This window comes from Miniopterus schreibersii (assembly GCF_964146895.1).
Source record: "Miniopterus schreibersii genome assembly, chromosome: 16".
NCBI classification, from domain to species: domain Eukaryota; kingdom Metazoa; phylum Chordata; class Mammalia; order Chiroptera; family Miniopteridae; genus Miniopterus; species Miniopterus schreibersii.
Window position 1 is genome coordinate 42,926,840 of NC_138116.1, and position 21,710 is coordinate 42,948,549.

At 38.0% G+C, this 21,710-nt stretch overlaps 1 protein-coding gene across 24 annotated transcripts in view; it reads left to right on the forward strand.

Moving 5' to 3' along the window:
* NCOR1 (nuclear receptor corepressor 1) overlaps positions 1–21,710 on the forward strand; it is a gene marked incomplete at its 3' end in the record, with an annotated part of 194,618 nt that overhangs the window by 125,731 nt on the left and 47,177 nt on the right. For 16 of the 24 annotated variants that reach the window (XR_014000470.1, XR_014000471.1, XM_081161018.1 and 13 more), the window contains 5 exons: positions 1,329–1,455; positions 4,657–5,203; positions 7,762–7,891; positions 16,148–16,343; positions 21,400–21,573. Coding sequence is in view for 22 of the 24 variants with exons in the window: in XM_081161018.1 (XP_081017144.1) it covers positions 1,329–1,455; positions 4,657–5,203; positions 7,762–7,891; positions 16,148–16,343; positions 21,400–21,573 (1,174 nt within the window). The remainder of the gene's footprint in view (positions 1–1,328; positions 1,456–4,656; positions 5,204–7,761; positions 7,892–16,147; positions 16,344–21,399; positions 21,574–21,710) is intronic. The other 8 variants (XM_081161013.1, XM_081161006.1, XM_081161015.1 and 5 more) reach the window with 3 other exon arrangements.

The window sequence follows — 21,710 nt, forward strand, 5'->3', positions numbered from 1 at the left end:
TGCAGTCTGATGGCAGATTTCTTTCTTGCTAGGGGGCTTGTGTGTTGGGGTGGGGTGCAGGGAGCCACCCATCTTAGTTTTATTAAGGCCTTCAATTGATTGGATGAGGCTCTCCCCACCTCATGGAAGGTAATCTGCTTAACTAGGTAACCTATTGATTTAAATATTAATCTTGTCCAAAAAAATCATGTGCACAAAAACATCCAGGATAATGTTTGACCACATATCTGAGTACTGTGGCCCAGCCAAGTTGACATAAAATTACCATCACAAATGACTTTAAGGCTTCTTGTTCTGATCATTTTTATTGCAACTGCAATAATAGAAACAGTAGACTTCAGTTTTTGGTCTAGAGCAGGGGTGGGAAACCTTTTTTGCTGACAAGGGCCATTTGGATATTTATAACATCATTTGAGTGCCATACACAATTATTAACTTAAAAGTTAGCTATGAAAAACCTAAATTTATTGAATTTCGAGACCTGCCTGCAGTTTCCTTGGCAGGGCCAAACCAAATGATTTCATTGGCTGTATATGGTCTGCGGGCCAGATGTTCCCCACCCCTGGTCTTTTTAGAAAGATCTCAGGAAAACATGACAAAATGCCTGATACCTGTTAAAACTCAATGGAAGATACACAGGTATTATATTTCTGTGTATTTGAATTATTACATTGAAAATTAATGTTTACTATTGACTCTGGCCGGGTGGCTCAGTAGGGTGGAGCTTTGTCCCGTACACCAAAAGGCTGTGGGTTTGATTCCCAGTCAGGGCACATGCCTGGGTTGCTGGTTCAATCCCCAACCTGGGTGTGTTCAGGCAAATTGATCAATGTTTCTTTCTCAGCCTTCCTCTCTAAAATCAATGAAAATATATCCTTGCATGAGGATTAAAGAAAAAAAGAGTACTGTCATAGTGTGAAGAAAGTGGTTGGAGATATAGTAGATTATTGCATGTGAAGGTTCCACATTCCAACTTGTTATTTTTATTAGAAAATAAATGCATATGTGATTTTTATTAGAAAATACATTATTTGGAAGGGGAGAAGAGCAGGAGTTTTGTGATTTGGGGCTATTTATACATGTATAGTAGTGAGTAGTTAAAAAAAATTTGTATGTTACTTTTGATCAATTTGATGAAAGCACAAAAGACCAGTTAGTGGTTACCTGGAGATAACTGTTCTTTAACCAGAGCAGCTGTCAAACATGCAGCCTACTTGTTTATTATGTGTGTGTGTATTTGTGTTCTCCGTGATTTCAGATATGAAAATGTTTGTTTCTTTCCTTTTAGTTATTTAAATCATAGTTTATTTTAATATTTTTTACTCTAGACTTCACGAAAACCTCGTGAAGAGCGAGATGTGTCTCAATGTGAAAGTGTAGCTTCCACCGTCTCTGCTCAGGAGGACGACGATATCGAAGCCTCCAATGAAGAAGAAAACCCGGAGGACAGTGAAGGTACCTCAGAGTGGGCTGCGGGTCCCTTCTGTCAGCCCAGATACGTAATTTTAGCTCAGTGATTGGACTCTAGGAATTACTTCATTAAGGAAATAGGACATCAGTGTTTTTATGGCATAGAGACATTGCCCTTGAACATAATGTATTTATTCATTCAACAAATATTTATTTATGTAGCACCTGAGATGGTCCAAGTGCTACAAACAGAACATCTTGTAAATGGCAGTCAAGCTTCAGACACTTAAGTGTCAACATCAATATTTCTTGTGTTTTTTATAACAGCCATTCTAACAGGTGTGAGGTGATTATTCACTCTGTTCTAACCACACTGTTCTCTTTGCTGATCCTGAGCAAAGCAACCCTCACTTCAGGGGCTTCTGCATGTGCTAATCCCTCTACGTTGAATGCGCTTCCCAAAAATGTGCCTGTCGTCTCATTCTCTCATTTCCTTCAGGCCTCTGTTGAAATGTCATCCTGCCTCTATAATACCTCTTTATCCACTGGTTCCCCAATTTTGCACTTATTACCACCTGATATATCTTCTACTTACTGTTTATTGTCTGTTATATAGCAGAATGTCAGCTTCATAAGAATGTAGTTTGATTATTGCACTGCTATGTCACCAGTGCCTTAAACAGCTAAATTATTCTCATTTACCCTAAATTATCTTCTAAAAGTTTTAAAAAATCTATTCCATTTGGAATTACTTTTCTGTATAGTGTATGATAGGGTCCACATTTTTCTTCCAGACAAATAGCCAGCTCTGAGAGAGCTAGTTTATTAAATAAATCTTTCTTTACCCAATGCTTTAAAATATCACCTTTGATATATATTAATTTCCCATACATGTTAGTAGCTAGTCTTAGATGCTGTCTTTTGTACCACTTTAAAATATCACCTTTGATATATATTAATTTCCCATACATGTTAGTAGCTAGTCTTAGATGCTGTCTTTTGTACTGTCTGTAATGTGGCAGTTTCAAATATGTTGTGATACATTGGCTTTATAATAAATTTGAACATCTAGAGAGGCAAGTCTTTTTCAATCTAGTATTATTCATAATTTTTTTGTTTTTTTCTCAGGGACTTATTCTTTCATATAAGCTGTAAGTTGGTTTATCTAGTTTAAGAAATTTATCTTAAACCATTGGGATTCTCATTGGATATGTATTTTTTAATTTTAGGGAGATTTAAATTTTTATGTTGTCTTATAGTTAGTTTTAAGAAAATAATCTAATAACTTAATGCTGTAGTGAACATCTCTGTATACTGCTTATAACAGTGGCAAATTGGATCCAAGGAAAGGTGAAGTAAATTTAATACGTATTTACAACCGTGTATTCACTTTATACTTCAGCAAATATTTGAGTCTGTTGTGTGCCAGGCACAGTACTTGTCCCTAGGACTTAAATGATAAGCAAAATATATGATTCTGCTCTTACGGTGTTTATAGCCTAGTGGAACCAGCAGCTCGGAATCAAATAATTGTGAGTAAATGTAAAATTGTAACCATAACTAGTATATGTGTTATCAAGAGCCATAGTAGCAAAATTTAACATTGTTAAGGAAATGATAGAAGGTTCTCTTTAAAGCATATGATATTTGATATAATATCCAAAAAAAAAGTAGTTGGAAGAGCCTTTTCAGTAAGAATAAATGGCATGTGTGAAGTCTGAGGTGGAAGACGCCTGGGCATTCACTGAAACTGAAGGGGGAGGCCCAGTGATAGTGGAATGCAGAGAGGACGCAGGGTGCAAGATGAAGCGGAAAAGTTTTCAGGGGCCCCACCAGCTTGGGCCTTGTAACACGACCATCCTCAGAATTTTGGAACTTTATCCTAAGAGTAATGAAGTTTCATTGAAATGTTTTAAGAGGCAGGAAAAAAAAGTGGGGAGAGGGGAGGAAGAGAGTGTGAGTGAATTTTGGTAAGATGTGGCTTTTAAAAAGCATTGTAGAAAATGGTCTGAGGTGGAAGGTGAGAAGAAAAGCCATATTTGGTATAGAATGGCAGTTGTGAAGTTGAACAGAAATGAATGGATTCAAGAAATATTTTTAGAGAGAAAATCTGTTAGATTTGTCTAGGCAGGATATGGGAATAAGTGAGAGGAGCATTTATAAGTTTTCTGATTTGTTTAATTGAATTAGTAAACACTAGGAAAAAACCTGATTTGGAAGTGAGTACAAGTCTAGTGTAAGACATTGAATTTGTGATTTCTTTGAGATATCTAGGTAAAGATGTCAAAGCGTTAAAAGTATACTTACAAAATGGTACAAATGATGTGGGGAAAGACCCGGTACTACAGTGTTACATTAGAAATCTGTATTATTATTACAGAGCTTTGCTCTCCAGTGTGGTAGCTATTGAGCTCTTGAAATGTGACTAGTGCAAATTGAGATGTGCTAAAAATGTAAATAGTCAGATTTTGAAGACTTAGCACCAAAAAAGGTAAAATATCTTATTACTGGTTTTCTATATTGATTACATGTTTAAATGATATTTTAGACAATTAGGTTAAGTAAAATATACTGTTAACGTTAATTTTAGCAATCTCTGTTCACTTTTTTAATGTGGCCATCAGAAAACTTAAAATTACAGATATAACTTCCATTATATTTCTGTTAAGAGCTGCTCCTGTAGAGTGTCAGCTTTCCTGGGTAAAAAGAAAAGCAAAGATACAGGCTGGTAGAAATAGTCCAGAATGTTACCATTTATGGGAATGGTTTTGTTTAGTTTTGTTTTTCCAATTTCATATAAATTAGTTTTTGACATTAAAAGCTTTTACACTTTCAGTTTCAGAAGGTCAAGACAATTTTATCTTTCCCTTTCATGCTCCATAGCAGGGGTGGGGAACGTCTGGCCTGGCGGTATACAGCCCGCAAAATTATTTGGTCTGACCCTACCAAGGCAACTGCAGGTGGGACTTGAAATTCAGTAAGTCTTGGGGCTTTTTTCATAGCTAAGTTTTAAGTTGATAATTGTGTATGGCCTGTGAAGTTATAAATATCCAAATGGCCCTTGGCAGAAAAAAGGTTCCCCACCCCTGTTCTATTGAAAACTAGCTTTCCCAATGGCTGTAATACTTCAGGGAGAAGTGTAATTCATTGGAGAAGTGTAATTCATCCTAAACAACTGCTCTCAAGCATGGTTTCTATCACCACGTGAAACGTGTTCATTATCAGATTTTTATCATTATCTTTAAGGTGCTGAAAATAGTTCTGATACAGAAAGTGCTCCTTCTCCTTCACCAGTTGAAGCTGTGAAGCCCAGCGAGGATAGCACAGAAAATTCGACTACTCGAGGGAGCACTGAACCTGTGGCTGAGCACGAGTGTACCAGTGAAACTGCTGCTAGTGCATCTCCCTCATCAGTTCCAAGTGCAAAACCAGCTGAAAATGAAAGTGTGGAGACCCAGGCGAATAACAGCATCACGATTGAGACAGAGCCAATGGATATCGAGCATCCAGAGCACAGTGCTGAAGTGACTTCTGTTCTTGATATCTCCACAAATACCAAAGCAGACCCTGTAGGTGTTGAAATGGGGGTGCCAGAGAACAATCCATCTCAAGTTGAAGGTGATACCAAAGAAAGAGAACTGGAGAGAGCCAACGAGAAGACAGAGCCTAGAGATGAAGATTTGGTGGTAGCTCAGCAAATAAACATCCAAAGACCTGAGCCCCCATCAGACAATGATTCCAGTGCCACCTGCAGTGCTGATGAAGATGTGGATGGAGAGCCAGAGAGACAGAGGTGAGACTCATTCATTAAATATTATTTTATCTTTACTCTTTTGGTTGCTGACTAAATCACAGAATAGTGCTGGCTACAGAGAGTACTCCTGTGTAAGTATTAGCAAGTTAAAGGTAGTGTGTATGCTTTTAATTTTTTAAAAATCAAGAACAATTGTGTGATCATTATATTTTTTAAAATATGTCTCTATTAATTTCAGAGAGAGGAAGGGAGAGAGAGAGAGAGAAACATCAATGATGAGTCATTGATTGGCTGGCTCCTGCACGCACCCCCCCTACTGGGGATTGATCCCACAACCTGGGCATTGAACCTTGATCTCCTGGATCATATAGGTTGATGCTCAACTGCTAAGCATGTGATCATTATTTTTTAATGAAAAAGATTATATATTTTTTACATTAGTTGCATGCATTCCATATAATAGCAGGAAGGGAGGTTTCAGCTGACAAAGTTGTGAGATAAACCACAGATGATGCCATTCCTGGTGACAGAAGTAGTATGATATGGTGACGAAGGTGTAAACAAGAGGCATTAGCTCCAGCTTTGTTTGCTTTAAGACCCTGTGGCCTCAGAACAAGGCCTAGTGAACCCTGAGTATCAGATGTAAGAAAATACTGAGAGGAGAAATACGTTAAGTGTTCTGAAAGCATTTTAGAAAGCATAATTTAAATACAAGTTAATGGTAATTACAGTGATTCCATTTTTTGTCATTTAAATTTTTAGATGATTATATTTGTAATTTAAATATCAGGTATAACACAAATTAATTTATAAGTACTTTTAGTCATTAAATTAGTGTAAGACTGTATCATCTTCATGGTTTTTATAAAAAATTACAGAATAAAACTATTTTACAGAAATAGATACTACTTTATGTAATATATTTGATTTCCTTGTGTTTCGAAAGAAATGGAGTCATTTAGAATCACAGTAGAATGTTAGATTGGTATAAATTCTAGAAATGAATTAGACTAAAACCTCATTTAATCAGAAACCCAATTCAATCCTGTATCTTTTCCCATTTTAATTAGAAAAAGGCAAATAAGGCACTCAACAGATAGCCAAATTCTGTTTACAGTGTGTCCTGCCTGGTGCCACTGTGCTTTCAGTCCATATCCAGTATATTTTTTATCTTATTTACTCTAGAATGAGATGTGATACTAGAATAATAAGATCAAACATTATAGTGATATTTCTCCAAAGAGATTTTTATATAGTAAAATACTAGAATTTTAACCTATAGGAATTTAAATAAAATAAGGGGTTCTACTTAACCATTGGTTTTTTCCCCCAGAAAATTCAACCATCTAGCAGTCTTTTTCCCGCATGTCATAATAATCTAGATTTTTAATCATCCCAGAGTTTGACTGGGGTTAACATGAATGGATTCAAGCTGTGTAGTCTTTTTAGGCATTCTTTAATGAAACATCTAATCTAAAATAAGGATTTTTCCATGTTTTGTACTGTTGGTTTTGGTAACTGTATTTATAAATGAAGGAAAAAATAGAATAGCAGTTAATATAAATGGAGGAACATCATAAGAGATGAGCATGACAGTAGTCTTGAAATTCAGAAATTCCTTGGAAATATATGGTGGTCTCTGAATGACATTTCTAAAGTCTCCATCACTTTTAAACTATCAGAATAACACTTTTAATTTCCTGCATCTTTAATATCATCTTCATTCTCATGTAAAATGTAAATTGTTTTCTTTTAAACATTCTAATTTTCTTATTTAAAAATGTTACCTCCCCCAGTAACTGACAGCATTGAGAAAGAAATATGATCAAGCCCATAAGATGTGGCAATATTGCATAATTTTCCCTGTTCATATATTGGGTGTTCTAAACTCAAGTGTAGGTACTGAAAACAAGTGAAGCCAGTAGAGTGTAAGATGGCAGATGCTTTGCTGAACGGAGGAGCATGTATCTATTTGAAAGGGCAGCTGCTACAAGTTCAGCATGTTTTACTTTGTGGGAATGCTGGTTTCACATTGCCATTTTCTTTCCTTTTTTCATGAGAAACCAGGAGTCTGGAATTCTGGGTGAAATTCTCAATTTTAAAATGACAGTGGCTTCTTTAAATGTTTTTAAGAATACTCTGTGATCCTAGCAAACCATTTTGTAACAGGTAACTAATTTGTAACCTGTGTTAGCGGTGAATTAGTATCTAACATTTTAATAATGGCATTTGCTCAAACTGTTTTGTTGGTTAGATGCAGGTGATTAAATTCAGATAAATTTCAACCTATAAGTGAATATTAGGTTTCTTTACCAGGAAAATTAGCATTATAGATTCCCTTTTTCTTACTATTCAGATATCTTGTAAGGTTAATGTGATATGTGTGTGTACATTCCTACTTAGAAGGAATTATGGCGGTTGTATACAGGGTGGGGCAAAGGAGGTTTACAGTTGTTTGTATGGAAAATAATACAATAATTAATAATACAAGAATAAACTCTGTTTCTTATATTCACAACTGTAAATCTACTTTTGCTCCACCCTTAAAGTCTTAAATAAGAATGTGTTAACTTATCTTTTTTAATTGCCAATTGCAGAATGTTTCCTATGGACTCAAAGCCTTCAATGTTAAACCCCACTGGCTCTATACTGGTCTCATCCCCAATGAAACCAAATCCACTGGACCTGCCACAGCTTCAGCATCGAGCTGCTGTTATTCCACCAATGGTAAGTGTTCAATATGAGTAAGAAAAGTAAAGTTGAAAAATAAAGACCTTTAGAGACATTTTTTCTCTTCTTTAGTCAGTACTTGATTTTTAAAGAAACTGTGGTAAAAGCCCTTGCTAGTGGGTGGCTCAGTTAGTTGGAGCATTGTCCCATACACCAAAAGGGACACATATCTAGGCTGCAGGTTCGATTCCCAGTTGGGGTGTTTATGGGAAGCAACCAATTGATGTTTCAGTCTCACACCACTGTTTCTCTTTCTTTCCCTCTCTCTCTGTCTCTCCTCCCTCTTCCTCTCTCTCTAAAAAAACAATTAAAAACAAACAAACATATCCTCAAGTGAGGATTAAAAAAAATTGTAGTAAAAAACACATAACAAAATTTACCCTCTCAACTATTTTTCAGTGTATAGTTCAGTAGAGTTAAGTATATTCATATTGTTGTGAAACAGATCTCCAGAATTTTTTCATCTTGTAAAACTGAAATTCTATAACTCCCCTTTTTCCCTCAACCAGTCCCTGGTAACCATCATTCTATTTTCTGTTTTATGAATTTGGCTACTTTGGATACCTCATCTAAGCAGAATATACAGTATTTGTCTTTTTATGAATGGCGTATTTCACTCAGCATAATGTCCTCAAGGTTACGTGTTGTAACATGTCAGAATCTTCTTCCTTTTTTAGACTGACGATTTCCCATTTTGTTTATCTGTTGGATATACATATTAGATTCATTGTGATGATTGATTGAGATGGTCATTTCTAAGAAAAAAAAACTAAAAGAAATATAATGCTCTAGCCATAAATACTAGTAACCTCTGCTTTTGTTTTGTTTTGCTATAAGATGTAGAATAAATAGGTAACTAGGTTTTGAATATGAGTATGGCTAACTTCAGTATATAATTGCAAATCTAGTTTTATTTACATTTTACCTTAATCTCTACAAGTTTGATTCCCTTTTGGTAGTGAATTCCAGTCTTGGGTATTGTTCTTTTACTTAGTTATGTTCTAGCTCCTGCTTTATTTCAGAGGATAAAACTTTGTTTCCTGTTTCACATGATAATTGGGAAAAGTTAAGTTTGCCCTTATGATAGGGTCACAGGAAAAAATGATTAAACATTTGTTTATTCATTGGTTTATTCTAATGGATATTTATTGAATGTCTGCCCAGTCTAAGACAAAATTTAATGCTGTATGGAATATATACCTATTATGATCTCTGATTTCAAAAAAATTAGAGATTGGTCTTAATAAGACATAGAAAAAAAATCATAAAAATTAAAATGAAAGCTCCCCTCCCTCCTTCCCTCCCTCCCTCCCCTGAGGATATTTTTCCATTGCTTTTTCAGAGAGAATGGAAGGGACAGAGAGGGAGGGAGGGAAGGAGGAAAAAAAAAAATCGATGTGAGAGAGACACATCGATTGGTTGTCTCCCACATGTGCCCTGACCAGGCCTGGGGGTCAAGCCTGCCACTGAGATATGTGCCCTTTGCTGGATTCAAACCCGGGACCCTTCAGTCCATGGGCCAATGCACTAATCACTGAACCAAACTGGCCAGGGCAGAAGCTTCCTTCTTAATGAGACAGGTAAAGAAGACTCCACTTAGGAAATAATACTTTGGTTAGACCAGAACCGTTCATTTGACTTTTTATAGCAAAATAGGAAAGGCCCTGTTTACATATATAAGCCAGAGCACAAAAGCCAGAAAATTATGTGTGTGTTAACCTTCAGTGATAAATTTTACTTAAAGTAGCAGAAAAGACTATGGAAGTCTTTAGAAAACAGGTTCTAAAAAAGGTAAGATCTCTACTCCCCCTTAGAATTGTTTTGTATTCATGAAATAATGGACTGTTTTAGGGGCTAAAGTAGGTTTACAGTTGTTCGTATGGAAAGTAATACAGTAATAAATAATAATACAAGAATAAACTATGTTTTGTGTACTCACAACTGTAAACCTACTTTTGCCCCACCCTGTATGTTGTTGAATGGTTAGTAATGACTTAGCTGAAGAAGTAATGTTTAACTTCTGACTGGAGGAGAATTGACATGTTAATGAATTAGTTGTGGGAGTTGAAGAGATTGATTAGTCAGGAATGACTGCCAGTGTCTGGCTTAAGCTGCTGAGGTTCCATTTTCTAAAATGTAGATCACTGAAGGAAAAGCATTGAGTTTAGAAAATGAAAAGTTCAATTTTGTATATAGGTTTTGAGGTGCTTTGAGTTATCCAAGTGGAGTTGTTAGGAGTGGAGGGAAGCCTTCATGCGAAGGAGAAGGATTGCTGCCTTCAGAAGGTGGCATATGTGGTGTCTAGAGGATGGCACTGCTGAACAAGTGAAGCTGGTAGACTGCTTCATATTTCAAGAGACAGTGTTGCTGATGGGCTTCCAAACTGAAACCTATTGTGCAAGCAATTAAGTGCTGAGTGAGGAGTATGCCTAATAGTGCAGGGGGGAATTGTAGTCAAATAAGAAACTGGAGAGACTAAAGAGTCCCCATATCTCATTCTGAGCGGGCTTTGGGTGGCACACCCAACAGTAGGATAAATTTGCCAAGGAAGCCACTTTCTGGGAAATGCGGACAAAGACGTTATCAGTCTAAGCAAGGGCATAAAGTATAGCAGTTGTCAAAAAATAATAATAAAATGAAAAGTAACATTGTCACTTAGCTTTGGGAGGCGCTGTCCCTTTCCAAAAGAGGAATTTTAAGTCTTCAGGAGTGCAGGTCCAGCTTTCCCTCGCAGTATCAGTGGCAGCTGTGAGACCTAAGTCCTCCTCAGGTGGAGCCCACTTTATCCATGGGTGGTGGAGCCAAGGCTTGATTCCCGTGAGCTTAGGGAAGCGTGTGTTGTCAGCAGGACGTCATAGGGACTGGTCCATTGCCCAGCTAACTGCTGTTCAGGACCTTGAGTCTTCCAGGTCTTTAGTAAGACTTGGTCTCCCGGCTGGAACGGGTGTATAAGGGCTCATCACACGGGTAGAGAGACCTCCAATGAGCAGACTTGTGCATAATTTTTAGTGTTTACTCTAAATGTTGTACATATGTTTTGGTGTTTGATTCCTGTTCTAAATCTAAAGGGGGTGCTTTTAAAACAGAAACTTGGAAGGGTCTCCTATAAACTGTTTCAAAAGGGCTTAATTTAAGCGCTCTTCAGAGTGCTACACTAATCCAGGGCAAGGCAATAGGGAGTGCCTGGTCCCATTTCAAAGGCGTTCCTGGCATATTTTCACCAGGATCTTCTTTCTTGTGTGGTTCATTTTCTCAGCCTTCCCTGTAGATTGGGGTCTCCAAGATGCATGTAATTTTCATTGAGTCTGTAGTGCCTGTCCTATCTTCTGGGAGCTTTCTGAAATAAACAACAGTCCAGTGTAGCTTTGAATGCTCTAAGGAAGTCCAAACCTAGGGATTATTTCTTTGAATAGAAGTTTTGCTACCTCAGTTGCTTTCTCAGTTCTAGCAGGTATGCCTCTACCTCTCCTGTAAGATGTCAAAAGTAGCTGCTATTGCCTGGAGGCATGGCGGCCATCCTTTTATCATGTGATCAGGTTTCTTTGAGAAACAGGCTCTAGGTTGAGGGCTATTTCCCTGGCTCTGGGTTAGTACTCCAAGTCCAGTTCCTTGCCTTTCATGAATGTATTATTTGAAAGGTTTCTAATGTGTCTTGTCCACTCAAGAGGTCCAGAATCTTGTCTTTTCAAAGAATTATACAATTCTTTCACTGTACAATTACTTCACTATAAGGCCAAAGTTTGGAATTCAGATTCAGAAAAACTCTGTAATCCCTAGGAATCCACGAAGCTGCCTCTGGTTCAGTGGACTTTTTTTTAAAACATATCTTTATTAATTTCAGAGAGAGGAAGGGAGAGAGAGAGAGAGAAACATCAGTGATGAGAGAGTCATTGATCAGCTTCAGCCCCCAACCCGAGCATGTGCCCTGACTGGGAATCGAACCCTGATCTCCTGGATCCTAGTCGATGCTCAACCGCTGAGCCATGCCCAGCTGGGCATCAGTGGACTTTTTATTGTAGCAATGGCTTGTTTTCGATTTGCCATCAAGCTCCTACTGCCCTGTTTCAGTTGGAATCCCAGGTATCCACCTCCTGTTTGCACATCTGGGTCTCGTGAGATGGCACTTTATGTCCTCTTTTTGCCAAATGATTCAGGACTGTGACAGTGTTGAGCAGTCTTCCTAAGTATTGCTAGCTATTAGTAAGTCATTTACATATTGTTGACTTCCTGATTTCAATTGAATATCCCTTACATTTTTTGCTAATATTTCCTCAAATATGGTTGGGGAATTCTTAAATCCTTGCGGCAACACAGTCCAACAGCATTGGAGCATGGCTTTAGTTTTTGAGTCCTGCCATTCAAAGGTAAATAATAATTGAGCCTGTTCATCTGTGGGGATGCAGAAAAAAAGCATCCTTCAAGTCTAGGACTGAAAACCACTTGCTGTCCCTGGGCATAGTGGTCAACAAAGTATAAGGGTTGGGCAGCATAGGATAAATGTCCTGGACAATGTCATTTATGGCCCTAAGATTCTGTACAAATAGATATACATCAGAGTGAGGCTTTTTGACTGGAAAAATGGGGATGTTATAGGGAGACTGGCATGGCCAAATTAATCCTGATTTTAAGTATTTCTGCAATACTGTTGAATTCCCTCTAAAGCTTCCTTTTTTTAAGAGGGTTCTGTGTGATCTCTGCTCCTTTTTGGTTAAGTTTTATGAGTTGGATATTAACCGCCCTACCTGGAGTTCTGTTCGCCCAAAGACTCAATCAACCTGCTCATAGATATCAGGTGAGAAGAAGTCGTGAACTCTGAGTCCTTCTGGGCAAGTCAGGAGCACCTGGAGCTAGAGAGCATGTTCCAGTGGGCCTTCCAAACATAACTCCTGCTTCTCAGGGGAAAAGTTATTTGTGCCTGCAATTTACAAAGTAAATCTCTGCTCAACAATGGGATTGGGCAGTCTGGCATATAGAGAAAACTATGCATACATTTTGATCCCCAAGCTGGCATTCTAGAGTTTGAGGGAACGCCTGTTTTTTAATTGTCTGGTCACTCCAATAACCACAACACCGCAGCTGAACTTTTCTTGGTTAGTTTTGTATTCAGCACTGAGTATGTATATCTACAAAGAATTTAATTAGCTTGTTCCCCACTGTCAGTTGTACCGGGGCTCCTGTGGGAAAATAGTAACAGGTCCCCAGGGTCTAGAGGAGCCCCTGGGCCTCCAGATGCATCATCAGATGCCTCATTCCCTTCTAGCATTTCTTGGCAAGGGTTTCCATCCCTTTTCTCTTGGGCTCTGGGCAGTCCTTTCTCCAGTGGCCTTCCTGTTTGCAATAGGCACGTTGATTGGCACCTAGTGGGTCTTTCCCTTTTCCTTTCGTGTCCCGCCTCTCCTTCTGGTTTCCTGCACTGTTTCTAAGATGACAGCAGCCTGCTTTAATTTCCTTGTTTTTTGCAGGCATGGTAAACTTTGTCCATCAGCTGGGAGGAATTCATTCCCTGTCTAAACTTTGGAGCTTCCTTCTGATATCCGGGGCACTTTGTCCAATAAAAGTCTTGTTGACCATCTCGATGTTTTCTGGTGCCTGTGGGTCAGCATCAGTATACTTTCGATAGGCTTGACAGACCCTTTCTAAAAATTCAGAATGATCTTTGTTTGATTTCTGTTGAATGTGCATATCATATTCAGGCTCTTTTGTTTAGGCACCCCTTTCTTAAGCCCTTCCTATATTCACCTTTTGTAATGTTCTAGGAAGGCGAGGACCCTGCTATTCAGGTCCCAGTTGGGATCTGGAATTGCCCTGGCTGGGTTGGGAGCCCCATTGCCATTCTCTTGATGGAGGCGATGAGCCTCTTCACTAGCCTTGTCTATAACTAGCTGCCTTTCATCTGCCATTAGCAGGATGTTACGGAGAGCCTGCCTGTACATCTGCCCAGTTTGGATGGTGAGTGGCAAAAATGGATCCTCCCTATATGAGGGGTTGGAGTTCTTCCAATTCAGTAAACCTGAAGTAGAAATGGAGTTTGGTCCTAATTTTAGCCAACTGGCTGGCCTTCCTGGTTTATTCTGACTATAGGATATCACCTCAGAGAGAATTATCCTGCTCTGGATAGGGATGCTCCCTGGCTAGATTGGGTGGCCTGCTGGGTCTTCAAGGGGGAAACCATTCCTTCATCATACAGGGGTGGGGCTGTTTCTGGGGCATCCAGCAGTGGGGGTGGTAGCAGGGGAAGTCCTCCTGCTGCTCATCCTGGATCCCCTGGTTTCAGGGCCTTAAAAGAGATTCATCTCCTCACTTTCCTTTTCTTCCCGTGTCTTACTATCAGGGAGGGATTTTGAAGCCAGTCTTTTCTCTGCATCATTAAGTTGTTCCCCTTCTTTGCTGAATCCTTATCTTGTAAAGGCAAGAACTCTTGGACATAAGCGATTTTGTCCCTGACCATTGGCAAACCAGTTTCAGCTGTGTGATGGTGTAATTTAGGGAACCATTTAGGGGCTGTTTTTCCCTGTAGTGTAACGTATACATAGGCCAAGCAGTGTTACAATAGAAAACCAATTCCTTCTCAGACATTGAGCCATAGCTGTACAAGGACCAATATTCTAAAATTCGGCCCAGTGAGCTCCCTTCAGGAGTCAGAACAGAACAACCCCCAATGGCACAAAAATACAAACCCAAAACCATAATCATAGTAAGAACCAGACAAAGTGGAAACATATAAACAAAACTTGGATCCATAATTCTGTTCTTTCAAACAAGTGCTTACAAGCATGTCTTAGTGTCTTATCTCCTGCCAGCCGACACCACAGCAGTCCTAACCTGGCCCAAGTGGCACAAAGCCCAAGTGCACAGATAGCTTGCCACCCTGTACTGCAAGTGGTCCTAACTGGACCTAATGGAACGAAGCCCAAGTAGCAGGGATAGAGAACCCCTGGTGTGCACGCCCGCTCAGCTTACCCAGTCTTGGAGGTTGTCTGCTCCCCCAAAACCCATTTCCTTTCACCAGCCAAGTGTTTCAGGTGGCTGATGCCTTGAGAAAGGAGTACAGGGAAATTCCCTGAGCTTTTCCTATCAGCTCTTGGCAGCTGCTAGGAAATCCCCACATTCCTGCTCTTCCTGGGGTCACCTGCCACAAGTAGCTGGGACCCCATCCTGAGCCCTCTGGGACTTACTGAGGTCCATGCTGTCTCAGTGGAGTCGTCAAAAACTCTAACCGAACAAAAACAAAACACGGAGGTTTAGCTGCCTGCTGCAGTGAAAGCCAAACTTGTAGGCAGGTGCTGGTGTAAAAGGGATAATGTTTTGCCTGGCAGGGTGGCTCAGTTTGTTGAGTATCATCCTGAATACCATAAAGGTTATGGGTTTAATTCTGGTTCAGGGCATATACCTAGGTTGCAGGTTCAATCCTCAATCAGGGTGTGTACAGAAGGCAGCTGATTGATATTTCTCTCTCACATCAGTGTTTCCCTCTCTCTCTCCCTTCCTCTCTCTCTAAAAATTGATAAAAACATATCTTTGGGAGAGAATTAAAAAAGAGGTTTTATTCAGGTGCCATGCAACCTAGGAGAACAGTGGACTCTCGTCTCGAAGACCATCTCTCTCTCTGCTCAAGGTGGCCGTCCTTATAGGGATAGGGAGGGGAAGGCTCTTTTTAATCCAGTTATCTTGCTAGCTTTTGGCATGCTGGGGGCCCTATCCATTCATCTTCCTAGCTTTCCAGTGTGCTGGGGCCCTCATTCATCTTCCTAATCTGTTCATATTTCCAGCTTTTGACACATTCAGGCCCTATTCACTCGTATTTCTGGCTTTTGACACACTCAGGCCTTGTCCATTCATATTTCTAGCTTTTGGTATGTTCAGTGTAAGAACCTCCCCTTGCTGCGAACTTAGCCAATTGGGGAGACTCCCTGGGGCTCCAACTGACTGTCTATGGTAACAAGAGGACATAGAGAGGAGGTGTAACGACACAGGACTGAGCCACCAAGGATTTGACCATCATAAGTTATAAGCAGACAGAAATATTTTAATTTCTAATTTGATTTCTTTTATTATAACTTCTGTGAATTATATTGTGTTCAGTTCTGAAAATAACTGTTTAGCATTTTAATCATTATACTTGAAGATTACTTTGATTAAAACATGGTAAAATCACTTTAACCAGTAATATTACAGAAATAAGCATTACTTGCAACAGATGGTAATTATTATTATGTTGGTCATGGCATACTTAATTTTTTTTTCGTCCTGTAGGTTTCCTGCACCCCATGTAATATACCAATTGGAACCCCAGTGAGCGGCTATGCCCTCTACCAGCGACACATTAAAGCAATGCATGAGTCAGCACTCCTAGAAGAACAGCGGCAGAGGCAAGAGCAGATAGATTTGGAATGTAGAAGTTCTACAAGTCCATGTGGCACTTCCAAGAGTCCAAAGAGAGAATGGGAAGGTAGGTAGAGCTATCATCACAAATAACTTGCCTGAAAGGAACCAAAGCATACTCCAAGGAAGTGTCCTTTGTGCTTTGTAATTTATCAGCATATTAATTGATTTATTATACTTTCTCTGAATAGATGAATTAACTTCAGTGAAATTATTAAGTAATGTTAGTATTATTGAGTTTTCTGATATTCATCTTTATGCTGGAAGACTATATAAAAGCCATGCTTTATGCTCTTCTTCTGATATATTTTTTTAAAATTCTCACCGGAAGATATTTTTTCCTTTGCTTTTCATACAGAGTGGAGATCTGAGGCGCGGGGTGGGTGGGGGAAGAGAAACATCAATGTGAGAGAGACATATTGATTGGTTGTCTCCCGCACACTCCCCAACCAGGGCTGGGGATCGTGAGCCTGCAACTGAGGTACATGCTCTTGATTGGAATTCAACCTGGGACCCTTCAGTGCACAGGCTGACTCCCTAACCACTGAGCCAGACTGGCCAGGGGTCTTCGTCTGAGTTTTCAAAGTGTGAATTACTATCTTGTCCTGCATGGTGACGGTAATATTCTAATTCTCCAATGTGATGGGAGGCAACTTTGTGTAGTGTATAGAGCCAGTCAGACCCTGAGTTAACCCTCACCCCAGCATTTACCAGTTGTGTGGCCATGGCCAAGTTACTTAACCTTTTGAGCTTTAATTTTCGTCTTTGCGAAGTGCAAATTATTTACCTACTACCTACCTTGCTGGGATTACAACCTGTGAGAAAGAATGAACATTCAATATGGTTTCATAACAGATGGCTTAGCCTTATTTTATATTTAATACAATATATAATAGGGCATACTAATTAGTATATTAGTGTATACATAGTATAAATAGGTGTCATGAAGGTACCGTTATCATTGTTACATCACTGTTACTTCAAGTGACAGGTTTGAGTTGTGCATACTTTTTACTTGGTACATGATACACTTGTTTCTTTTAAAAGAAGAAGGAAGGGATTGGTTTCTAAAATTTAGTAAGTTCTGGCATGGTTATTAGATGGCACATGTGTTCTGATGGATAGTTAACTTATGGGCCATGTGCTACAATGTGGAAGTCTTCTGTGATTATGGTTTAGCTTTTTTGCAGTGATTAAGAAGAATCTTAGCAAGTACCTTTTATAGGCAAGAGCTGTTAGCTGTAGAATGCCATGCATTTCAAGGGCTGTTTGATGTAAAACAGGAACTGTGGTACTTAACTGATCCTGCTGACTCTCCATCCCAGTCACTCGAATAATGAGTTAGTTCCGTGGCACACTGAACCTTTTCTGTTCGAGTTTTAAATAGGAGATTGTTAGTGTTTAAATGTAAACCTGATACAAGTAAAAATGTGTGCCAGAGTGATAATACACACCAAGGCTGGATATATAATAGATGCTAAATGAATATGTCTTGAATGAAGGTAAAAACATTGATAACTTTTTGGTTTTCACTGTATTGCATCTAGAGAATTCTTAAACCCTAACTCAGTAATTGACATAATGTGTGCTTACATTGAAGGAATGAATTAAATGAACCACACGGTATAAATGGATTTAGCAGAAGTGCTTAAGAGCATGTCAATATGAGAAAATCTGTCATTATGAGAATGACAAATTATAGGGTAATTTAAAAATTTGTTGATCTATTTCGTACAAAAATGACTTAGAGTAAATTTTGTGAGGAAGAATTAAAACTTAGAAAAAATGGCATTCAAATGATATTTGCTGAGCTCATGCTAAAGTTTAACATTATTCAGTTAGTATTATCTGGATCATTCTAAGATATATATCGTATAATTGTGTTAGGACGTCAATATTGTTTTTTTTTTTACTTTACAAAATGGGTTGCATTGAGAGCTGAAAAGACTGAACCAGGTTAGAACCCCAAATTCTGAGATTCCAGACTGTGAACTGCATTTCTGTGTGGTCAGTAACCTTAATCCATGGGGTTTAGATTCCAATGATATCCTCATTTTTAATCATAATGCAGTGGCCTTAAAACCAAACTCTATTTATACTTTTGATTAATATGACACCAAGGTGTTTATTAATATGACACCAATTTGGTTCAAGGTGGTGCTCTACAAACTGGAATAGTTGATTACATTTTATCCCAAGGTTAAGTTTTGTTTTAACTAATCTACCTAGTATGTTCATCCATTCATTTATTTAACAAGTGCCTGAAGTCTCGCCTGAATTTATAGCTATCCTATAGTTCACTGTAAAAGATAATCTTCCAAATAACATTTATATATTTGCAGTTAAATTGCATGTATGTAGAATGTTTGGCACAAATGTTTTTAATGCAACATCATAAAGTAGTTTATAGAACATTAAATACAGTGAGAATGTGGATTTTCATATAAACCATCACTGGTTATATAAACCAGGTTGGTACAGTCCACCTGAATTAGGACCATGGTTTTTATTTTTTCTTCATAGTCTTATTTAGAAAGTAACAGGCAGCACCTACTGTCCAGCTGGTTGTATTCATTTTTCTTAATGTCAGTGGTACAAATAATTATTTTTGATATGCCTTTTTTTAAATGGTAGTCTAAAAGACTTTCCGTCTACAGAAAACTTGAAAAAATATCTTAGGGAACAATTGTTTTCACTTTCCAGCAACATTTACACAAGTTGCCCCTTGCTTTAGTTTGAGACCTTTTTCCTGCAGTGAAGGAACTCAAATTTACATATGTAGAGACAGAATTAAAATTAAACTTTTAATGCTGGTTAACAAAATCTAATTGAAATAAGAGTTAATGCTTTTATGCAGCTGAATACAGTTTATTTTGTTTTTGTTGTTTATTTCTTTATTTTTTCAGCTCTGAACACATAATGATTTAAATAGCTGTATTTAGAACCATATAAATTTCCATTTTTTTTCTTTCTCTTTAACAACTACAACAAAGTGGATTTTTCCATATAATTATAAACCTACTGAAAACGGGAAAACAATCAGACACTGGATTTATGGTTTGCTATCATGTTAAATTCTCCAGAAAGGAAAAAGTGATTTTCTTTTGAAGTTGATTTATCTAATAAATCTTTGCAGTGTTAGAATACTTACTAGTCTAATTATATTAATACGTCAAAGAAGGAAGAGTGCAGCTATCTTGATGGATGCCCCAGAGACATCTGAAACAACACACAGTGCTTCAGAGAGGCATCAGTGCACTGTGCCTTAGAGGTCCTGGCAGGAATTAGATTGCTTTTGAAAAATTCCTGGTCATGTGACCTTGCTTGGGCCAGTTGGGTGTGACTCTCTGAGCCCCCTCATCTGTAAAATGGTATTAATAATCTCATTGGTCGTGAGAGCTAAATGAGATAATTCACGTAACTCACGGTGCTCTGCACATAGTACATACTGAATATTAGCTGATGTTACTATAATTGTTTCTGGTTTTTAAAAATGTCTTAGTAAACCAAAGAACTTTTTATGCCTTTTGCTAATGAATCTCTATTTGAAACCAATTATAAACCTTCCACTTAACAGTGAAATGCTAGAGACCTTCCCTTTGGAGGGGAACTATCAGGATACCCACCATTACTTATTATAGTACAGTAAGAAATAAAGGGATCAAAGAAGAGGTTTAGCCATTTGAAGGGAGAAGACAAATTATTATTCACAGAATAAGATTATCTATCTAGAAAGCCTTTCAGAATCAATTGAAAAGCTATTAGAGCTAAAGGGAAAGTTTGTTAAATTTCTAAGAAAAAATTAATACACAGAAATTCACATCTTCCTTTCCTGTATATTGGCAATAATACCTATATAAATTCATAGAAGAAGAAGATGGTTTTCCTAGCAAAAAATATAAAATACCTGTAAGTCGTTTTTAGCAAAGAATGTATAAGATCTGTATGAAAGTATATATATTTCTTAATTTGAAAACTCATTATTATAAACTGTTAGGTCTTCTGTATTTATAAATTTAATGCAAGTCCAGTAAAAATTCCAGTGATACTCTGAGAGGAGCTACTCGGAATGACTTTAAATTTAGATTTATCTGGAAGAATAGATAAGACTAGGTAAGCAAAAGAATAATAAAAAGAACAGGAATTTGTTCTGGCAGACATTAAATGCCACAAATCTAAGTGCTTTGAGTGATTTCACTTTCTTCTTTGTGCTTTTCTGATTTTCCAAAATTATAGTGTTGGTTACATTTTAAAAAGGAAAAAAATTATATATAATATATACTTTAAGTCTTAATATGTCAATATGTCCTTTTTTGAACTGGTATTACTTTTTTTAATTTTGAAATTTATTGATTCTAGAGAGGAAGGAAGGGGAGGGAGAGAGACAGAGAGACACATCGATTTGCTATTCCACTTATTTCTGCATTCATTGGTTGATGAATATGCCCTGACCAGGGATTGAACTCAAAACTTTGGTGTATCAGGACGACGCTATAACCAACTGAACTACCTGGCCAGGGCTATTCTTAAAATGCTTAAAGTTTTTTTATCCTTTATGTGGAGATAAATTATGTGGAGTAATTTTCATGAGCATTGCAATAAAATTCGTAGTTTTATAAGCTTGTGTAGGATTTTGGGGTTAGTTTGATTTGCATCTTTTGAAAGGCTTCTTTCATTTCTCATTATATTTATTGCTCTGCATATTAAGCAGTTGGCTTCAACAGGCTAATTGTAAGATTTGGAATCCTCAGATATCTGACCTCTAATTCAGGCCAGACTTGAATTTATAGAATGGCTGGATAATCTGATGTTTACCTGTTGTAGTATTTATTGCGTATGAAACACTTGATTTTCCTAATTAGAGAAAAGAGAAGGGTTTTTTTTTTCCCTTTTAAAGAGAAAGATTGTAATTGAATTTTTGAGGATTTTATTAGGTCATAGTGATGGTGTGCACACAGAAGATTTAGATTTATAGGGTTTCTTAACCTCTCTGTGGAGGAATTTTGGGCCTTGATATTAGTATATAGTTGGAGCTCCCCGTGGATGGTGTGGGCTTGGTCCTTTCACACTTACTATTTTAATTTGGGGTTCTTCCCTTATTTTGATAACTTTAACTTTCATAGGAAAATCAGTCGCCTATATGCCTTATGCTGAGGTCAAACGTGCTCTAGAACAGGAAGCACAGATGTACAATACTGCAGCAAGGTCAGCATCACCGTGTAGGCTCTCTCCGAGAGAATTCAGTAAAGCCGCTCCACAGCCTGATATGAGTGCAGCCCGCTATAGTGTCCCGCCAGGTAAATATTGTTCCTCTGTGCAGTGGCTGCTGGCCATCTGACTACAGATGTTAGACATGGGTGGTTTAATCTCGTGAATGAAGTACTCTTCCAGGACATGTCCTTGCTTTATCAAAATTACTTTATTGTTTCTCTAC